This window comes from Anticarsia gemmatalis, chromosome 21, assembly GCF_050436995.1.
Source record: "Anticarsia gemmatalis isolate Benzon Research Colony breed Stoneville strain chromosome 21, ilAntGemm2 primary, whole genome shotgun sequence".
In the NCBI taxonomy this organism is placed as follows: domain Eukaryota; kingdom Metazoa; phylum Arthropoda; class Insecta; order Lepidoptera; family Erebidae; genus Anticarsia; species Anticarsia gemmatalis.
In genome coordinates this window covers 7672846-7692506 of record NC_134765.1, presented here as the reverse complement: position 1 = coordinate 7692506, position 19661 = coordinate 7672846, and the positions used below count along the sequence as shown (strand labels likewise).

At 33.9% G+C, this 19661-nt stretch overlaps 2 protein-coding genes across 3 annotated transcripts; one reads left to right on the top strand and one right to left on the bottom strand.

Moving 5' to 3' along the window:
- The first annotated feature begins 44 nt into the window (after positions 1-44).
- Positions 45-12393, top strand: LOC142982168 (UDP-glycosyltransferase UGT5-like). 2 transcript variants are annotated; one of them, XM_076128549.1, is made up of 9 exons: positions 45-173; positions 3165-3320; positions 4030-4114; positions 4968-5160; positions 5529-5726; positions 7191-7410; positions 9124-9343; positions 10412-10631; positions 11714-12393. In XM_076128549.1, the coding sequence occupies exons 2-9, from the start codon at positions 3168-3170 to the stop codon at positions 11985-11987; spliced, it is 1563 nt and encodes a 520-aa protein (XP_075984664.1). In that variant the 5' UTR covers positions 45-173; positions 3165-3167; the 3' UTR covers positions 11988-12393. The 2 variants fall into 2 exon arrangements, with proteins under 2 accessions (XP_075984664.1, XP_075984663.1); XM_076128548.1 differs by lacking the exon at positions 45-173 and adding an exon at positions 423-579 and having other exon boundaries at positions 11714-12392.
- A 706-nt stretch (positions 12394-13099) lies between these two features.
- Positions 13100-19346, bottom strand: LOC142982367 (UDP-glucosyltransferase 2-like). The gene is made up of 9 exons (XM_076128828.1): positions 19239-19346; positions 17243-17395; positions 16878-16965; positions 16118-16310; positions 15572-15769; positions 15051-15270; positions 14443-14662; positions 13756-13975; positions 13100-13376 (listed from the first exon to the last, which is right to left on the bottom strand). Exons 2-9 carry the CDS (start codon positions 17390-17392, stop codon positions 13100-13102), a joined length of 1566 nt encoding a protein of 521 aa, XP_075984943.1. The 5' UTR covers positions 17393-17395; positions 19239-19346.
- Positions 19347-19661: the final 315 nt, after the last annotated feature.

The following is a 19661-nucleotide window of genomic DNA, read 5'->3' as shown; positions in this document are numbered from 1 at the left end:
ATGTTTTGTTCCGATATCTGTACAACTGTGGCGTCTGTGCATCAGTATCGTTTGGGACGCTGAACGAAAGGTCACTTCGGTACAGTGTCGTGTGTGCGATAATTGATAAAAAGTATAAAAAATATGTGTTGCGTGTGACAGTGACTTGTGATATTAAGACAAAAAAAATAAACGTAAGTAGCTGTTTATTTGGTTAAGGTTATTATTAAAAAAAAAAGGTCAATGAAAATTATGCTTGCAACCATTTTAAGTTGCTATTCTTCAGTACATAAACATGAAAACCACAATGTTAAGAGATTTTAAAATATTCAGTTAATCAATGCCTTTAGTAGTTGACAATACATTTCACCCATTCTTGCCCGCGACTGTACATGTCCACGATATTTTATACTTGTTTTGTTTCGATATCTGTACAACTGTGGTGTCTGTGCACACATCAGTATCGTTTGGGACGCTGAACGAAAGGTCACTTCGGTACAGTGTCGTATGTGCGATAACAATTGATTTAAAGTATTAAAAATATGTGTAGTGTGTGACAGTGACTTGTGATACTAAGATAAAAAAAAGAAAATAATAAACGTAAGTATACATTTTACTTATGTTTTTTTTTCAAAATAAAAGGTAATTTTTGTACAAAAATAATACGTTGTACGAAAAACAAAATACTTTTAATAAGAATATTTACATTTAATAAAATATAATTTGAATAAGCTTAACTATAATAATATAAATACAATATTTAAAAATGCAAAATATTAATTTAAAAAGAAAAATAGTGTCTTTTTGTATTTTTACTTAAAATTTTGTTTTGAAAATAATACTTTTATTATTAGAGGCATGACAACAGTTATTATAATTTCAAGCAAATAAATACATTTTAATAACTACCTGATATTCACACCAAAATGAAAAGTTTAATGGCCAGTTTCACATATAAGTGTCAGACAGTGTATCCGATAGAAACAAGGAGAATAAATGTGCTAAAAAATCATTTAATAATCCACTTGATAACCTAACTGAGACTTATCCAGAAGAGATAAAACCGATAATGACTGTATAAAATTGTCTTTAAGTACAACTTAACGATAGTCTTTGAGTTTATTTTGCTTTTAAATAAACAAACAGTTCATCGTTTACATAAGATAATTAATAGTTACCTTGGCAATGAATATCAGTAGGTATAAAAATATAAATGATGATTATTGAATGATGATTGTTACTTCTAATGATCATCTTTCTTTCTGATGGTAAATAAAAATAGTGAAAAACCTTATTTTGCATACCTGAGATTATTTTAGATGCAACGTCCCAACCCGCACTAGACCAGCGTGGTAGACTTAAGGCATAAGAAACTATTGGTTCTCTTTAAATAAAAAAAAACCGTCCTGTTTGACTTTATTAATTGATAATAATGATTTAAGTAAAGCCATAAAAAATGGATGTGGAAAAAACTTCAACTTCTTATGTGTCTGAGTTCGGATCCCTGGTCCGACGATGTGCTATTGGTCTTTTTTAATCTGTAAAAGAATATTTTCAAAAACACCCCGGAGTTTGGAAACTAAAGTGTGAAAAGGCTCGGAATGACACTGTAAACAGCAAAATACAGTTATGTTTCATACACCCCTGCCTACATCTTCGAGTACAACACGCGCGATGTTATGTTAAACTTAGTCTCGCAACTCAGTTTACCTACCGTAAAAAGTTGTGAGAACCATGTAATACAATGTCGGTGTGTGTGTCTTAATTTATGCAGTCCCTACTTAAGGGACCTAATGACTTACTTAATAAGCTAATCTGACAACATTTTAAATCCCATATCAATATTTAAAATCTTGTATGTTTGTTTAATTCTAAAATGATAAAGTATACTGATAAAAATAGTATACAAAATCGCGCCAGGTAGGCAGACGCCAAAGAACGCAACTTGCTGAGATCCCTACAAACTTCCCAAGCATCATTCACATGCATACATCTTGTCATACAGGATCATCGGTAATGAGACGTACGCAATTAACATTGTTGCAAGACATCACCAATATTATCTGTGGTATTCCTTTCTAAGAAGTTACTGCGTTACTGGTTTTTTTAACTACTGTAGCTGGGTAAGGGTCTTCTCCCAAATGAGGGAGAGATTAGTCTTTTGGACTACCACGGTATGCATTTGGCCCGCTTAGCAGGATCTAAAAAAATATGTTAAAATCTTTTAAGTATACAGGGTTTCATCACTGGTGGTTGTTATAATATATTTTAGTATTTTCTTTTGTATATAGTTAGACTTTAAGTGAAAATTATTTCCAATCTACGCTTCGAAAAGTCATTGGGGTGTCCTTTGGGTTCAAACTGTTGGCCACGTGGCGGTGCAAGCTTAGAGCACTCGGCTATCACTGATTAATTATTCTTTATCGCCTATGGAATAATACCAAGTCATCAAGAATTTGTATTTCCGCAATTAGAACTCAAGACTCTTCACTTTGAGAAGAAGATAGGTACAAACTCTTAAGGGTCTCTTATCAATTCTGTAGCCGATGCACCTTGAAATTGTTCGTGAGTGCATTACAAAAATATCTAAGTATTAATATGTGCATACATATACATCTGGAATGATCCAGCTTATTGATTAATATGTTATTTATGTACCTATATAAGTACCTACTTAAATAATTATAATGATTTATATACTCTTGTATGCATGTGGCGTCATCTAAATGCAACGGAGGCAGTAAATACAGAGCATTAATTTTATTTATTTATTGAAAGACCTGAAGAAGGATTCTCTACAGCCAGTACTATCCATTACTGAGATTTAACACTTAAAATATACTGCAAAAATAGTTACTACGACGCCCGCTAGAGGAACTTATCAGATTTTTTAAATAAATTTCTAGTCGATTGTCGATAGTAGTAAAGAATAAGTAAAGAATCGTGCTATATAGGGGCCTTTTCCATCGAATATGCTATCGGCAACCAGCTGGCTATCGAGTAATTTAGTGTAATTATTCATTTCGTTTTATTGAAAATAATGAACAATTTAACAAACACTCGTTAAACGATAGTACTAACTTCTGACAAGGATATCACCTAATAAGACAGACTGTAAACGAGAGAAGACTTATGCCTTGCAGAAGGACAAATTTGTGGTAATGATGATGATTTATTTGTTTCAGAAAATGGGCAGCCCAATCTGGTTATTATTTGGGGTGTTTCTTAACTTGTACGTATGTGAAGCATATAAAATACTGGCAGTGTTTCCTTTGCCAAGCAAGAGTCATGGCATCCTCGGGAACAACATGGTGAAACACTTACTGAACGCTGGACATGAAGTAAGTTTGTGATAATTCGAACACCTCCTCTGGTTATAGCGGATTAGTTTTCTGCTCGCAAATTCGTTCGCTAGAAAAGATTTCTGGGTTAAAAAGTCAAAGTGTTTCTTCGTTCGTGAAGGTTATAAACTGTTTATACAAAATCCGTGAAAGAGTAACAAACATACATCCATCATCACTAACTTACGACTAACAATTTATTTTAGGAGTATAATAATTTGCTGATACCCCCGAAGATTAGGAGCTATCAAAACTAAATTATAAGTTTTACAAAGCCAAGCAACAACATTTGTTTATACGTGTTGTGCCAAACTTCAGAGCATCAATATTATGTTAGATGAAGAGGAATCTTTGAGCTGAAGTTAGCCTTTTCCTCTAATACAACATTTTATGGCTCTTACCTACCTACCTAGTCGTTAATTCCGCAAATATACTCATAGGTACTCGTAATAGAACACCACAATAGTTTTATGAGGATAATTAATGAACATGGTCATGCGTACCATATATAATTGTTTTGCTAATATTTGCTTACCGGATCATATAACTTGGACCTTGTCATCATTGATTTAAAACTAGGGTCTTCCAATAAACGCACAGACAGATTTATTGACGATAGCAGGGTTTTATTTTAAGTAAGTCTTATAACTAAGCAAAGTCGGCTATGTACAATAGATCCACGAAATTATTTCTTTATTTATTTTTCCAGGTGACGTATATAACTCCATTCAATGACATTCAGCATCCCAAACTACACATTGTTGACTCTTCAGAAAACAAAAAACTTTTTAATGGTAAGATATAACCTACCTATTTACCTTTTAACCCAATGTGACATTAGTACTACATCTATAAAACAAACCAAGTGACTAACCTCTGAGGTCTGGGCGGTGTACACGACTGCTGATTACGGCTAGAGGGTTTGATTCCTGGTTGAGGTAATATTTCATACAATTCTCCTACAACCTAGGGTATAACAGGCGTGATTTTAAAAGTTACGATTCTGAAATAGTCATAGCAGCAGTAAAAGAAGATGACAGAAATGTTACTTACGTAAAATTTTACAATCAAGTAGAAACAGAAAAACGTATTGGAGAAACTAACGGCAAAGATACTCTTTAAATTGTTGTAGCAACTAACCGCAATGCTACAAATAAACACAATACAATTGGCTACTGATACATAAATACGGAATCCGTGTAGGTGTTGATTTGAAAAATAAACACACAATAAACTACAGACAGACAAACACGTGAGCACATAGAATAACCGATGTATATATTTAGTTTAAAATGACTTTGACCGCTTTGATATTTACATTACTAATAAACCCCTCTATAGCGCCGTCGCTTCCTTGTTCAGACAATGTCTTTTCAAATTTATAAAATAATATTTCTCTATAGAAGCTTAGGTTTGATAAATGAAAATAGGCTCGCACCTTATTACATGGCACTAACATTGTTGATAGCAAAACGTACTTGTACTTTAAAAAAGGCCCAAAAATGTATGGAGCCTGGATGATCTCCTTTTAGAATCTGGAAGAAACAGAAAAACGTATTGGAGAAAGTAACGGTAAACTAAGTAACACCTCTGCCTAAACCTACGGGTACGTACAACTGCTGTAACCTGAGTAAACAATGTTCACAGAAAATTCGCTGGACATAAAACTGATTATGGACAGAGTTCTGGACTTCCACGATACGGATTTCATGTCTAACCTGATGATAGACATGACCGTGAACACGATGGAGAATGAAAGAATACAAAAGTTCTTAAGAGATCGGACGCAGAAGTTTGACGTAGTTATCGGCGAGTGGATGTTCAGCGATCTTTATTCTATGTAAGTTAATAGACTTAATAAACGATAAAAAACCTAGATTACATAGTATAACCAAAAAAATAAAAAAAATAATTCACCGTTTATGTATCACTTTTGGACTTAATTTAATACTTAAACGTTTTGATTTTGATAAACTTTTAATCGGCGAAGTGATAAAATTAGGTATAAGTAGAATATACAACGCTGCAGAAACATAACGATGCAGAGGATTTTAGTTACATAATAACTATTCTTAGCAACATTTATCAATATTGTGAAGACATGCACGATAACCTGAAAGAGAATTTCAGACGCATAAATAATTACTTTTAAACGTTTATGTAGTAAACCAATAAGCGTAATAAGAATTATATTAATTTTTGTTCCAGATTTGCCGCAGTTTTCGAATGTCCATTGATATGGTTCTCGACTATTGAGCCACATTGGATTGTAACAAACCTGGTAGATGGCCCTCTGAACCCAGCGTACAACAATGACTACATAACGGCTCGTATCGCACCGTTCTCATTCACCGAACGAGCAAAGGAATTGTGGTCGGTGACTATAGGACTCCTGAAGCATAATTTGTAAGTACCTACTTAAATAAATCGTAAAGAAAATTGTCATTGCTCCTTTAAATATTAAGAAAAGGGGCAAACGAATACGAAATTTATCAAATGTAACATGGGAAAATTCAAATCGTCGAGTTTCATTTCTGTAACGTGATTTTGTACATTCTAAATTGTCGAGTATCGAAGGTTTGACGTTTATGTACTGCCAAAATAGTTCCTACGACGTCCGTCAGAGGTGCTAATCAGATTATCATACAAAGTTTCTGGATGACAGTCGGTTGTCGGTAGTTGAAGGTAGTAGAGAATCGAGCTGCTGACAGCTACATATAAGTATGAAACCGAACGAATAAAAACCTTTGCGGGGGAATAATACCTTCGGGTACACGATCTTCCTGGGGAGAAATCGTGAGAGAGGAGGGAGTAATTCTAAGTGGTGATTTCACTTAGAAACTACCCGATAGCCGACCATCTGAAATGAAAAGGCCCCGGAACCTAAAAAACCTTTCCAGTGCCCCCCATATCAGTATAACACCAAACGAATAAAAACCTCCTTATTGGAAGTCGGTTAAGAAATAAAACATTTGTAGCTTTCACCAAATTCGTTGCATAGTATTTGATAGGGTTCCTCAATCACTTACATCAAGGCCCAATACTGAGATGGCTTCCGTAGGTACTCTCTATCTGTGGCTCGATCAACATAGCAATAAATCACGATGACTGTTGGTTATTCGTAATCACTTATATTTAAGATCAACTGACTTGGATCACTTACTTTACGTCATATTTTTAAAGATCTTCAATTATATAACGTTACATAGCATCTTGATAGTATCTTAACTTCATCGCAGGTCAACGGTATGCGATAAAAGTAAATATAAACATTAACGTTATAATTTTATGACTAAAACATTTACTAGACACGTTTTGGCCTATTTATCAAATGAATAAGAAAACAATATATATATATTAAATTTAAAGTATACTTATATTTAAATAATCAGGAATTTATTTATTCAAGTTTTCTTTATATTTTTGGCACGAACACCTTGCCGGAGGCCACGCAAAGAATGTATTTTTTCGTCGCGCGGATTTTCGTTCTAACTAATACTTATACAAGAATTTATTATTAATTATATCCATACAAATAATTGTAAATGCGAAAGTAACTCCGTCTGTCTGTCTGTTACTCAATCACGCCTAAACTACTGAACCAATTGCATGAAATTTGGTATGGAGATATTTTGATAGCCGAGAAAGGACATAGGCTACTTTTTACCCCGGGAAAATGACGCATTCCCTTTGGAAAATTCAGGTGCCGGACGAAGTCGCGGGTAAAAGCTAGTTAACTAAACTACTGTTAATAACAAAACATTTGTTGCGTGTTGGAAACGCACCCGTATAATCACTAATAGCATAATGACCTCAAATATGTACCATCACAATGAATGTTGATGAAAATAGAGAACTATTTCATTGCAGCCAATATTATTATAAAGAAGAAGAAGCATACAAACGTCTAATTGCACCAGTTTTCAAAGAGCAAGGTAGACCAGTGCCCTCGTACGATGATGTGAGATACAATGCTTCACTTTTACTGGGTAATACTCAGGTGGCTATTGGCGATGCTGTCAGCTTGCCTCAGAGCTACAAACATATCGGAGGCTACCATATCGATGATGAAGTAAAACCCTTACCTGAGGTAAGTTACATCTGATAATTATTATTTATACAGTTTGCATTAAGAAAATTCTTAAATACCTATTCATACTGTAACAGAGTATTTATTTCTCCACAAAGGTAAATCAAAATCACAATCAAATCATTTATTCATATAGGTCAAATATTGACACTTATGATAGTCGTTACAATTACTCATTCTACCACTAGCTCGGAAAGGGGGTAGAGCCTTATGAGAAAAGTTAGCAAGAAACTCACGGCCAACGGCCACGGCCACGGTACATTAACTACACTTCTACACAGAGTTTTAAAAATAAAAATGCGTTTGAGAGACTTTTATATAGATACTAGTTGACCCGTGCGGCTCTGCTCGCGTGAATTTCGTACTGTTGCTTATTCGTTTGAGCACGCGAATTGCGAAGCACTACATACCTACACATAAAAATACTAACAACTCTTTTGTCATCTAATGGTTATTTACGAAAGGGACCCGAAGAGCACACAATGTGACACAGGCTCAGGCAGGCCTGATTTCCTGTGGTTACCTTCTTTTCCGCTCTCGTCTGTATCCGTACCAGTTTACAGTGTAAAATATAATACCTTATTATAAACTGACCATTGCTTACCCGTCTGGATTCAGAATATTATTATTATAGGTACAGACAGACCTATCTGCGCCGGAGCTCTTCACACGCGTAATAATGTAGGTATACTTGCGATGATACGTCCGAAACCGCGTAACCCGTTATTATTTTTTACATATCATACGTTGTTTATTTTTTAAAACTTACGACATAGTCTGTTTCATAGCTCTCTATCCAATTTATTTCCTTAATGCAACCAATTAATTTGGTTACGTGTTACAAACTAAAACGCCATCTGTTAGTTGCGGCGAACAACGACAACAAACGAAATTACTCGATTTGCCATCTAGGATATCCCGATCGCACCGGAACCACGTAAACCAACATTTTTGTGTAATATATCATACAACATTTATGTTTGAAAATCTTATAAATGTATAGCCTGTTTCGAAGGTATTTTTTTAACAATAAAGCAATCAAAATAAATTAATTAGGAATAACATGCTGTGTTGCGGACTATATCGCCATCTTTTGGTTGGTGCGAACAACAGGTATCGATACGGCAGGCACCGCGTTAACTATGCGAATGTTGTGAAATCGATTGCAACGCCATCTATGGTCTCTTTAGGGAAACGCAGGTTCAAACGAATTCTACGTATTTTTTTCAATTTTCTAAAAATCTATGAAATTTTATGCGATAAAAAGTATCCCAATAATTGCTCCACTACTTATTCTATGCATATACCAAATTTCAGTGCACTCTATCCGGTAGTTTTTACGTGATAGCGTAACATACAGACGGAGGACAGACAGACAGACAGACAGACAGACAGAAAAGAAAATTATAAATTGCAGATTCGGTATCAGTATCCGTTACTAAACATCCCCCATTGGTTTTTTTTAAATATATTCAATGTACAGAATTGACCTCTCTACAGATTTATTATAAGTATAGATTGAGAACCTATACACTTACAGATAAGCTATCTGATAGACAAAAAGACCATCAAAGTTCTACTTGTTATAGTTAAAGTGCTAGCTGCTATTACATAGAGGTGATAAGTCAAACTAATTTGGACAAAATGCTACAACACAATTTTGTTACAGTTGAAAGAAAAACAAACTAAAATAGATTTCATGTGAAATTTCAGGATTTAAAGAAAATAATGGATAACGCCAAACATGGAGTTATATACTTCAGTATGGGATCAAATATTAAGAGTAAAGACCTCCCAGCAGAACTCAAAGCAGGGATATTAGACGTCTTCCGTGGTCTTAAGCAGACAGTCATATGGAAATTCGAAGAAGTCCTCCCTGATACACCTAAAAATGTTCATATTGTACAATGGGCTCCTCAGCAAAGTATATTAGGTGAGTTTTCATATATCTCTGTTTTAAAAATCTCTATTGCCCGGTTTCTGAGTACATTTAGCAGTAGTTTATATATTCGATAGCGTTTTTTTGTATGAGTTTAAACTGGTGTAAGATTTATCTCTTTTAGGCAAATCATCTCTCTTCTTCTGAGGCAGTCGAGTTCATATCTTTACAATGAACAGTTACTTATTTTGATATTTATTTCCTACATTTTTATTTGTAGAGCAAATAAGTCATACATTTTCATACATAAATGACTATTTAGATCTATTTGATTTCTTGAATGTACGCGAACAATATCTTTAGTTCTATATTCTCACTATTCTTTGTAAAACGTTTTCAAGTAAAATACTTCATTCATAGAATAACACACAAGTTAACATGTGTCGTGTAATTTTGTCATCACAATGTATGACAATGCATAAACTAGTCATATTATTATGTCATTTGCCGCTTTACAAAGCAGTTCCATTAAAATAAAAACACAACTTAAACGTAATTACTTAAATGACAGTGTGTTATATACGAGAACAACTTGTAATGCTAAAATCAAAACGTACAACTACAAATTACGTTTTGAAGAGGTTTTGAAATAAACTAGCTCTTGACGTGACTCCGCTCAAATGAAAAGAGCAGAGTACTTGAGATATAAACTATATGGCATTAGTAAGGTCTAAACTGATGGGTAACGTAAATAATATTCCTACCACATAGTGTATATGACAGATAAAAAACTTTAACAGTTTTTTACAGTAAAATTGTAACTTAGAAGCACCCTTATTCAAAAAATATATGAAGTTATGAAAGGTTTATAAAGTGTTTTGTTTCTTTCACTCCTTAGCGAAATGAAAAAGAGAAAACATATTATACTTAGCAGTTTTTTAACTAAAATAGGTTATAGTGTGTTTATACGAATAAGAGGGTTAATGTACCTAAACTTATTAGATTTGAAACCGACAATATTTTTGTCATCATTTGTGTTACACAAACCCTTTGTACAAGTTTTATTTTTGTGGTCATTAATCTATATACTACCTGAATCATTAATGTATGTATACCTTTCAGCTCACTCAAAAATAGTCCTCTTCATAACCCACGGTGGTCTACTATCAGTTACCGAAGCCATTCACTTTGGAGTGCCTCTCATCGCCATACCAGTCTTCGTGGACCAGTTCACGAATTCTTTAAGAGCTGATCAACGAGGTTTTGGTAAAAAACTTGACTTGACTCGTACAATGCATAAAGAATTGAAGGTAGCCTTGGATGAGGTACTGGATAATCCTAAGTGAGTACTAACTATTTAATATTTTTGAATGTTATTAAGAAAGTAAGCTAATTGATGTAATTTCGTTAGATTTTTTTTTCTTTAAAAAGACAACTTCCGCACTAAAAATTGCTCTTGTGTCGCGGGGACTTATACAAACAACGGACACAAAGTACAACCAGACCCGAAACAATTATTTGTGGATCGCACAAATAATTGTCCCGTGTGGGAATCGAACCCACAACCTCCCGTTGCAATGGTAGCGGCGTGGTGACCTAAACCACTGCGCCACGGAGGCAGTCAAATTATACGAAATTGTACCTCTGTGACGTGATTGGTAGTGTATCCGACTGGTGATCGTGAAGTCGGGTTCGATTCCCGGTCTATTAAAATATTTCGAAATAATAGCCTGGAGTGTGCGCCTTCTTACATGATAGTAACAGGCTTGATATTGTCTGGTTATGTATATTGTATATACATAGTACATATTAGTTATTTGAAATTCAGTAGGCTATGGAATAATTTGTATTTGAACAGGATAATTCTGTAGATAGGCAACTGTGATAACACAGAACTTTTAGCTTAGTATTTTCATACGATGTGACTATATTAGTATAATTGGCTATTAGTTATCGTAAAATAGTCGACTTAACAAGATGTAGGAATGCTTTGAGGCAGATAAACATGACCTCGTAGCTCGAGGATAATAAAATCCAAAATAGAATTTCTTAGAATAGTTATTAACATTGTAGTTTAGTAGGTAATATTCGTGACAGCAGTAAAATATTTAAAAATAACTATGTACGAATGTGTTATTCATTTAAAATCGAATTTATATTATTTGATTATTCATGCAAATTGAAAAATCTGTTACTGATACTGCTTAAATAACAACTTCAAATAACAAAATTATGATGATTTTTGATGGCCTGTCAGCCTGCAACCTCGGCCAGCGTAACCTACGCCGAGACGTAAGGCATTTTAAGGTAAACTGCGTGTTCGCGTCAATTCCCGTATTCTATTATTCATTAAACATGCAACGCGAGAGTTTAAAAGTTATGATAATCTATTACATGTTCTAACCTACTACCTTTCTATTATAGATACACGCAGAAGGTAAAACAGGTTTCATTGGCTCTCCACGACCGTCCCTTGAAGCCTAAAGAAGAGTTATGTTTCTGGGTGAGCCACGTGGTGCGGACGCAGGGCGCTCCACATCTTCGCTCCCCTGCGCTTCAAATGCCACTGTATCAAAGGCTTTACTTAGATCTATTAGCTGTTATATTAGTCTCTCTGCTAGTTTTACGAGCTATTTTCAAGCGAGTTCTGTGTATGTTTGGTTCACAAAATCGTAGTAAAAAAGAGAAGAAATCGTAATTTTTACTCAGTTTGTTTTTAAGTACAGGATTTTAGGACTTTATTAGTAGTACAACGTAAAAAAGAATTAAAAACGAATCATTTTGTAATTTTTTATAGTCGCAAATTATTTTTTATAAATCATCTGTTAGTTATTTTGTTTCTAAATTGTAAGTGTCTAAACACTATGCTGATGGTATGTGACCGATATATTTTTATGGAGTTCCCGAGGGATCGGGATTTATACGGGAAGGGATTCCACGTGGACGAAGTCGCAGGCGGCCTCTACTATGATCAGATCCAATATGGATCATCATGGTCACGATGCAATGTTTACTCATTATCATTACTGATGTTTTTGTTGTCTTTTGTTATGAGTTTTTGATATATCGTGTATGTACCTGGTTGAATAAATTATATAGTTTATAAAAAAATCTTTTATTCAATAAATTAAACCTTATCCTTATAAATATTTACTTTTTGATGTTGAGACTTGATTTTCAAGTAACCTTTTGCAAAAAAATGTTTTAAGTACATGTGCCGAATGATTAAATAAATAGGTAGGTGTGACATCAAGCTATTAAAGTGTTTGTTTACGCATATCGTGTAGTTAAAAGATTCTCTAAAGTTCAAATCTTGACAGCACATTAATTGCGGTAACAACTGAAACAGATTGATAAAAATAAAAGTATAAGATTTAGCAAAAGGTATCTGATCATAAAAAAGTAAACAAATGATAAACAACCACCAACCTTATCACCGTACAACCGGTATGTAATAGATAAATACCTACGTAGCAGTAATACAAATTGCTAACAGCTCGTATACGGCGCAAGTCAGATAAAGAAATACAGACATCCATAGATGTACGAGTACGAAGAAAAAACCTGACCCAGATGTTTTAAGTAAACTACGAAATCACTGGAATCTTATAATAAATAATACAAAAACTACTCTGTACGTAGTAACCATTGAAACAGATTAACCTAGATATTACTCCATATTTTATGTGCCTGCAATTTTCGTCTCGGCAATTCTACAGACACAACAATTAAAATTACTTTTGCAATAATTTTACAAGAACCTAAAGGTAAAATTAAACTACACAATATATTATAAAAAGTATATTTTTATTAGTTCTTTTTCTTCTTAGTCACTGGTTTCTTCTTGGACCAAACCAGTTTAATAACTAACTTCAACAATTTTATCGAAATTACTAATAGCACCAGAATCGACAAAGCTAAGTCTAGATAAAATCTTTGGTAAAAAGGAACATGTATTGCAGGAGAGCGTAAATGTGGAGCTCCTCTCGTCTGGACCACGTGACGCACCCAATGTGACAGTTCGACAATCGGCTTAACGGGACGGTCGTGGTATATGAATGAAAACTCCTTTGCTTTCTGACGGTACCTGTAAATAAAATAATAATATAGAATAATGTAATACTCGCGGAATCCACGCTAAATACAAATAAAACAACATCAATAAAGTCTATATAAGGAATGAAAATTAAATTAAATGTTAGATAGATAAAACCAGCAAATTTGAAATAATTTGAAATAAGCAAATTTGAAATAATTGTGGATAGTACTACGCCTTAGTACTATCCACAATTATTTCAAATTTGCTGGCTCTCATTAAAAATGTCTTAGATTGCAGGTTTGTTTACAATCTTTATTACACAGTACAGTAAATTATTCTTAAAACTAATGTAGCGTGAACCCAAACATCTTAAACGCTATACATTTCTTAAGACGAGGGTCTAAAACGTGATCACAGATCTACTTACGAAGGATTTGATGTAATTTCTTCAATCGCTGTTCTTAAGTCTTCAACCACATTAAAACTCATATCAACTTCTACACCAAAACCTTTGCTTGCTGCTCTTTTTATGTTTACGAATTGATCACCAAAAGCAGGTATACCGATGATTGGAACACCAAAGTATAACGCTTCTGCAGTGGATAGTAGACCTCCGTGGGTAATAAATAAGGCACAATTTGGATGAGCTGAAAAGTAGATTAATTTGAAGGTGTTAGATATCTATAGGATTAAAAGGACTTGTATAATAGTATTTATTTGCTGTTTATACAAAACTGGAGGTATCTAAAACTTTAAAAACTATTGACAAGAAGAAGAAAGGACCAATTTCACAGCTTGTGGTTAAGTTTAGGATTGCTAATCTGCAGGTAATAAAAAGTCTATCAAAATTCCTACCAAGCTATACAATACTCAGTCAGAAGTAGCGAAAATGGACATAATAATTATTTTGTTTTGATTACTTCCTGTGTTAAATAAATAGTTAAGTATATAAAAGACATGCTCATAAAACGTAAAACAAACACATTCTCAATAAAAAGGATAAGAACCAACGGAATGAAATAAAATGACAGAAGATATTATTATTCGTTAGCAATCAATCAGACTGTTAGACTCTGAACTTATAGATAAAATAAAGAAACTCCTTTTAACTTACAAAGAATACTGAGTTGAGGGAACCAATTTGATATGTGAACGTTTTTGGGAACATTTGGTAGCATTTTTTCGAATTTCCAGAACACGGTTTGTTTGAGACCACCCAACATCTGTAGTATGCTCTGTTTTGTCTCCTCTGGCCATTCTTTGCTCTTCAGATTTGATCCCATACTGAAGTATATCACTCCATCTTTGGCATCGTCCATTATCTCCATCAAATTCTGGAAAGACTTCGAAGGTTTTTATATATTTCAAATTCAAGGTCTAACAGGATGCAAGATTATACGGCTGTTCAATTCTTTCATAGATTTCGGGATAATATAGTTCGTATTACATCAGAATCTAAATCCAGTAGCACTATTTTCTACAGTCAATACCGTGGAGTATCTGATGTTAAAAAGTTTTTAAAAGTTAGTTCCTGCAGCACCCTTAGGGGCGCTAACATAGTTTTGATATAAAATTGGTCGATAGCTAGCAGGTTGTCGAAAGCTGGTAGTGATTAACATTCTTAAATTTTTTTTTAACTACTATTATACTATTTTTTTTACTATTTTAAGCGAAATACACATTATAAACTTTAAAAGTTTGTACGTGAAAAAAAGAAAATACCTCAGGCAAAGGTTTAATATCTTCATCAATATGGTATCCTCCCACCGGCTTGTAGCTCTGCGGCAGTCTCGCCGCTTCACCCATTGACACATGTGAGTACCCGAGCACTAAAGATACATTATACCTTATCTCTTGGATCGTAGGTGGTTTTCTTCCTCTAGCTATTATATGAGGAGCTACCAGTCTGTTGTATGCTTCACTTTGAATGTCGTCTATATACCTGAAAGTTGTTTGAGTTATATAAGTTGATGATGATTTTTATAAGACTTCTTTAAACGTATTTATTAAGCTAATTACGATATTGCACTACTTTTTTACTAAACTTAAAACATCTGGCTAGTCATGAGCATCGATTTGAGGAGAAATATGGCTTAATCATATATTTTTTGTCTTTTAAAATATAGGTGAGTTCTCCATTCAAAATGCAGCTTCTATCTTGAGGACAAAAAAACCATATCAGGTGCTTAAAATGGAGGTTACATTGATTTTTGGTCATTTTTACTTATTGTCGAGTTGCTTACCTATAATATAAATACTGTGACTTCAATCGAGACCACAACTCCTGCACTCGTTGTGGAAATGTAAACGGCGCTATGTTCAAAGACATTATATCAGGAACATAAGCCGGATTCGGTATTTCATCAATGCGACTCAAAATGTCTGAGTTGACTTCGATTGGAGACAACCATATCATTGGGCAGTCAAATACTGCAGCAAAACTGAAAAAAAAACAATTGTAATATAATTGATAATAATAATAATAAATAATATAATCGCAATCATACACTTGCACAAATCGCAATTGTATCCTTCATAAAGACAAAACGTAAGATGTTTCTAGGTTTTTCTATTTCCGTTGTAATGTACTCGGCCGAAGTTGAACAATGTGCTCGGTTATATTATAATATTTCAACTTTTATTACATGGGACCAACAATAGGTATTAATGGCGAAATCTGAGTGAAATTGACACAAGGAACACTGCCTTTGGGTAATATAAGACGTCATGAACTATTGTTTAGCATTAATACTTTGGAAGTAATTACAATTATCAATGATTTCAGTTACCTTGCCAATAGATCGTTGTCCAAAAATTCTACGATCACGACGTCAAAGTGTTCTTTAGGATCACTCAGTAATTTCTGAACGTCTTTATTTTCCATCGTCTTTATAGAGACACCGGTCATCCTGTGTTTGACGGTGTAATGGTCGTTGACCCTCACAGATCTATCCATAATAGATCTTATATTGAGGGCGTTCGCTGAAATGTAAAAGAGCGATGTTTATTGTTATTGTTAAAAATCCACTTTTAGATGTTTTGCAATAACACATGATGGAGGTATATTTTATTAAAAAATGCAGCAATGAAATTACTACTAGTATTCTCGAGTAGTTGAATGGCTTAAGCCCGTCTATTTGTTGGTGTAACACTATTTGTTGGTGGGAACACAAGTATGAAGCGCTTGCGAGTTTACCGGAGATGGGTCCGTTCCACTCGCAGTGGAAACTGGGCTTAAAGCATCGCACTTGGGATCGAAAGGCCGAGAAGTTCCATTGCACTGCATGTAGAGCTACCGCTTATTATTTGACATATTTATTGTTTAACTGGTAAGTGTCATGTGACACACATTCCTGATATGATTTTGCTTACGTAGGTACCTATGTTTCTTGATCAAGGTTAAAAGAAAAGTGATATAGTCTGTTGTAGACGTTCTAAAAAAACCTATGGGAGGTAAATAAGCAGGAAATCAAAATAAACATCGTGATTTTTTCCTGTATCAAGGCACAAAAGGAAAAAGTGCATGATATAATTTTAAAGTAAGCATACCTGGTATCGCCTCAGCATTACTGCTGACATCAATCTGACGCAGCGTTGATGGAGGATTCTTGTACTCTATCGATCTAACATACGTTACCTGCAAAATCGTTAAATAACTTACAAATGTAATTGCTGACACGTTGCAATATGAGTAAACACTTGCAGGATATTATTTGCCAATCATGTATAAAATTTTAGTATGTCATATTAAAGGTTTATTGATTTGACCAAAACGTCAAGAAAAAATAATCAGTTATCTAAGGGAGAAAACAATGTACGGCTTAGTGGCTTTCAAGTAGTTGTCAACTGAGATACGTGATAGCCCCAGGATGCAGCTGTCTTGTCAAAAATAAGATAGCTACTTTTGAAATTACCTCATTTCCTTCTTTTAGTAACTGTTTGACGATAGCATCATTAAGAATGGAGTGACTTTTAGAAGGCATCTGAGTGACAACCAGTGCTTTGTATCCTTCGCAGAAATGCGTCGTAATTATCAGAATCGATAACACCAAAAATAACGCCATAGTCTGAAATAGATTCGAAATAAATATTGAATATGATTAATTAGTTAATTACCTACTGATTATGACAATGCGGTTTCATAATTTATTTGTGTGTTGTAAACGAACACTTGTTATTTAATAACTTGAGACAGTGTTTCTCAAACGACATGAATCCACTTAAACCGTTGCTTTTTTTTAAGAAAAATATTTTTTCTTACATGAAACTGACTACGACAAACTACGTTCTTAAGAATGAAAAATATTTTTGTATACGTTCTTCAACTAATGTTAGATTAAAAAGGAATAAAAAAGCAATTAATAATTAAAAAATGGAAACCACACTTCAAGATTTCATAAATTGTACTATGAAAATCACGTCATAATAATCCTAAAATTATCAATTCTAGAGTCAATCTTTTAAAGTAAGTATAGCTATTTATCGAAATGATGGACTCAAGGCGTGTCGACTCCCTCATTCCGGGAGAAGATACTTTTCTAGCAGAGGGACTGACATACCGCAGTAGATATTGTAATTTTACTAGTATTTTCTGCCCGAACTCTCCCAATATAGGGCATAGGTTTCCCTTCCCTTTTTCTAACTAGCTATATCTGAAGCCATTTGTATACTAATAAAATGTAGATTATTATCTTCTTATCATTTGTTTTAACAATGGCACGTGTATCCAAGCTAGAAATGTTTGAGAACCAATCAACCTTGATTACCTAGTTATCACCGTGTTTGAAGTAGATATTATTATTATCATTTGTATTATAACAAGTCACAATTTAATGACATCATTGTTGTATGAATACTGTTTGCCTTTTAATCGAGCTAGATTTTATTACTTTGAATTAATCTACTTAGAATTTCAGGCTAACTAAGTACAGAGCCTTGGTATGCACGATTTACCAAGATTATAATTAGTAATTACTAGAAGCCGCCCTCGACTTCGCCCGCGTTGGAACCAAACAACCAAAAATCCCGATCCTTCAGGAACTTCGGAATAAAAAGTTTAACCTATGCCTATATGTTACTCTGTGTCTTCAGCTACCTATAAACCAAATTTTATTGTAATCGGTTCAGAAGTATTTGCGTGAAAGAGTAACAAACATCCATACATACATTCTCACAAACTTTCGCATTTGTATTATTAGTATATATATTATGTATATCCAAAATAAAGTGGCTGTATCAAACAGGCTACCGACAGCTGTGTCCTATGGGTTACATCCTTTTGTAAATTAAAAATGTAGTGTACCTGCGTCAGCATTGCATACAAGACTCTCCACCTGGTCATTAGACTGCAGTTTCGCAGTATATTGATAACTTTCAGATAACTCAATAAAATATGACAGACAAACCGTCAGCAAATGCACAAAAGTATCTGTCAATATTCCATTTGATAAGCTCACGGACCTTTATGAAAATGTAGTAATTCTTTGATAAATAAATCATTATTGTTTTCTCTCGCATGTGGTGTTTGATTTTATAAGGTTGTACATTAAACCTAATATGATAAATTTTGATATCTATACTAATATTATAAAGCTGAAGAGTTTGTTTGTTTGTTTGAACGCGCTAATCTCAGGAACTACTGGTCCGATTTGAAAAATTCTTTCAGTGTTAGATAGTCCATTTATCGAGGAAGGTTATAGGCTATATATCATCACGCTACTACCAATAGGAGCAGAGTACCAGTGAAAAATGTTACAAAAACATTTTTAACGCTTATGTAACGCAAGCGAAGTTGCGCGGGTCAGCTAGTACTATGTAAAATGTAACAACTGTTGGCAAACCAGAAATAAATAAATCAATAACGTTATTTTCTACTGGTTAAGTAAATTAAAAATACACTAATATACTTACGTTTCACATTTGAGTTCACTTCCAACAGGAAAATTTGTACGGAATAGTTTCTACATGAATACTACACGATAAACACAGCTGCATCTCTAAGCACGTGTTTGATACAACTGAGTGAGTGAAGTGAATGACATTCTATGTGCATTGAACTGTATGTTATTATGTCATTCGATACGATCTCATAGTAGAATGGACATTTGAATGAGTGAACTAATTGTAATGGTTGCTAGAAATGTGGTGACATTTAAGTTATCTTACTATACTATAATTTTAGCCGTACTAGTGTTCTGTTCATTTAGAACATTTATTGCTGTTTTTTTTAAGAAAGTAGCCAAATTTATGTAGTCCAATAACTAAGTTTGACAACTTAGTAAAAGCAGTGATAGCCGAGTTGTATAAGTTGGGACCTCCCACGTTCGGCCGTTC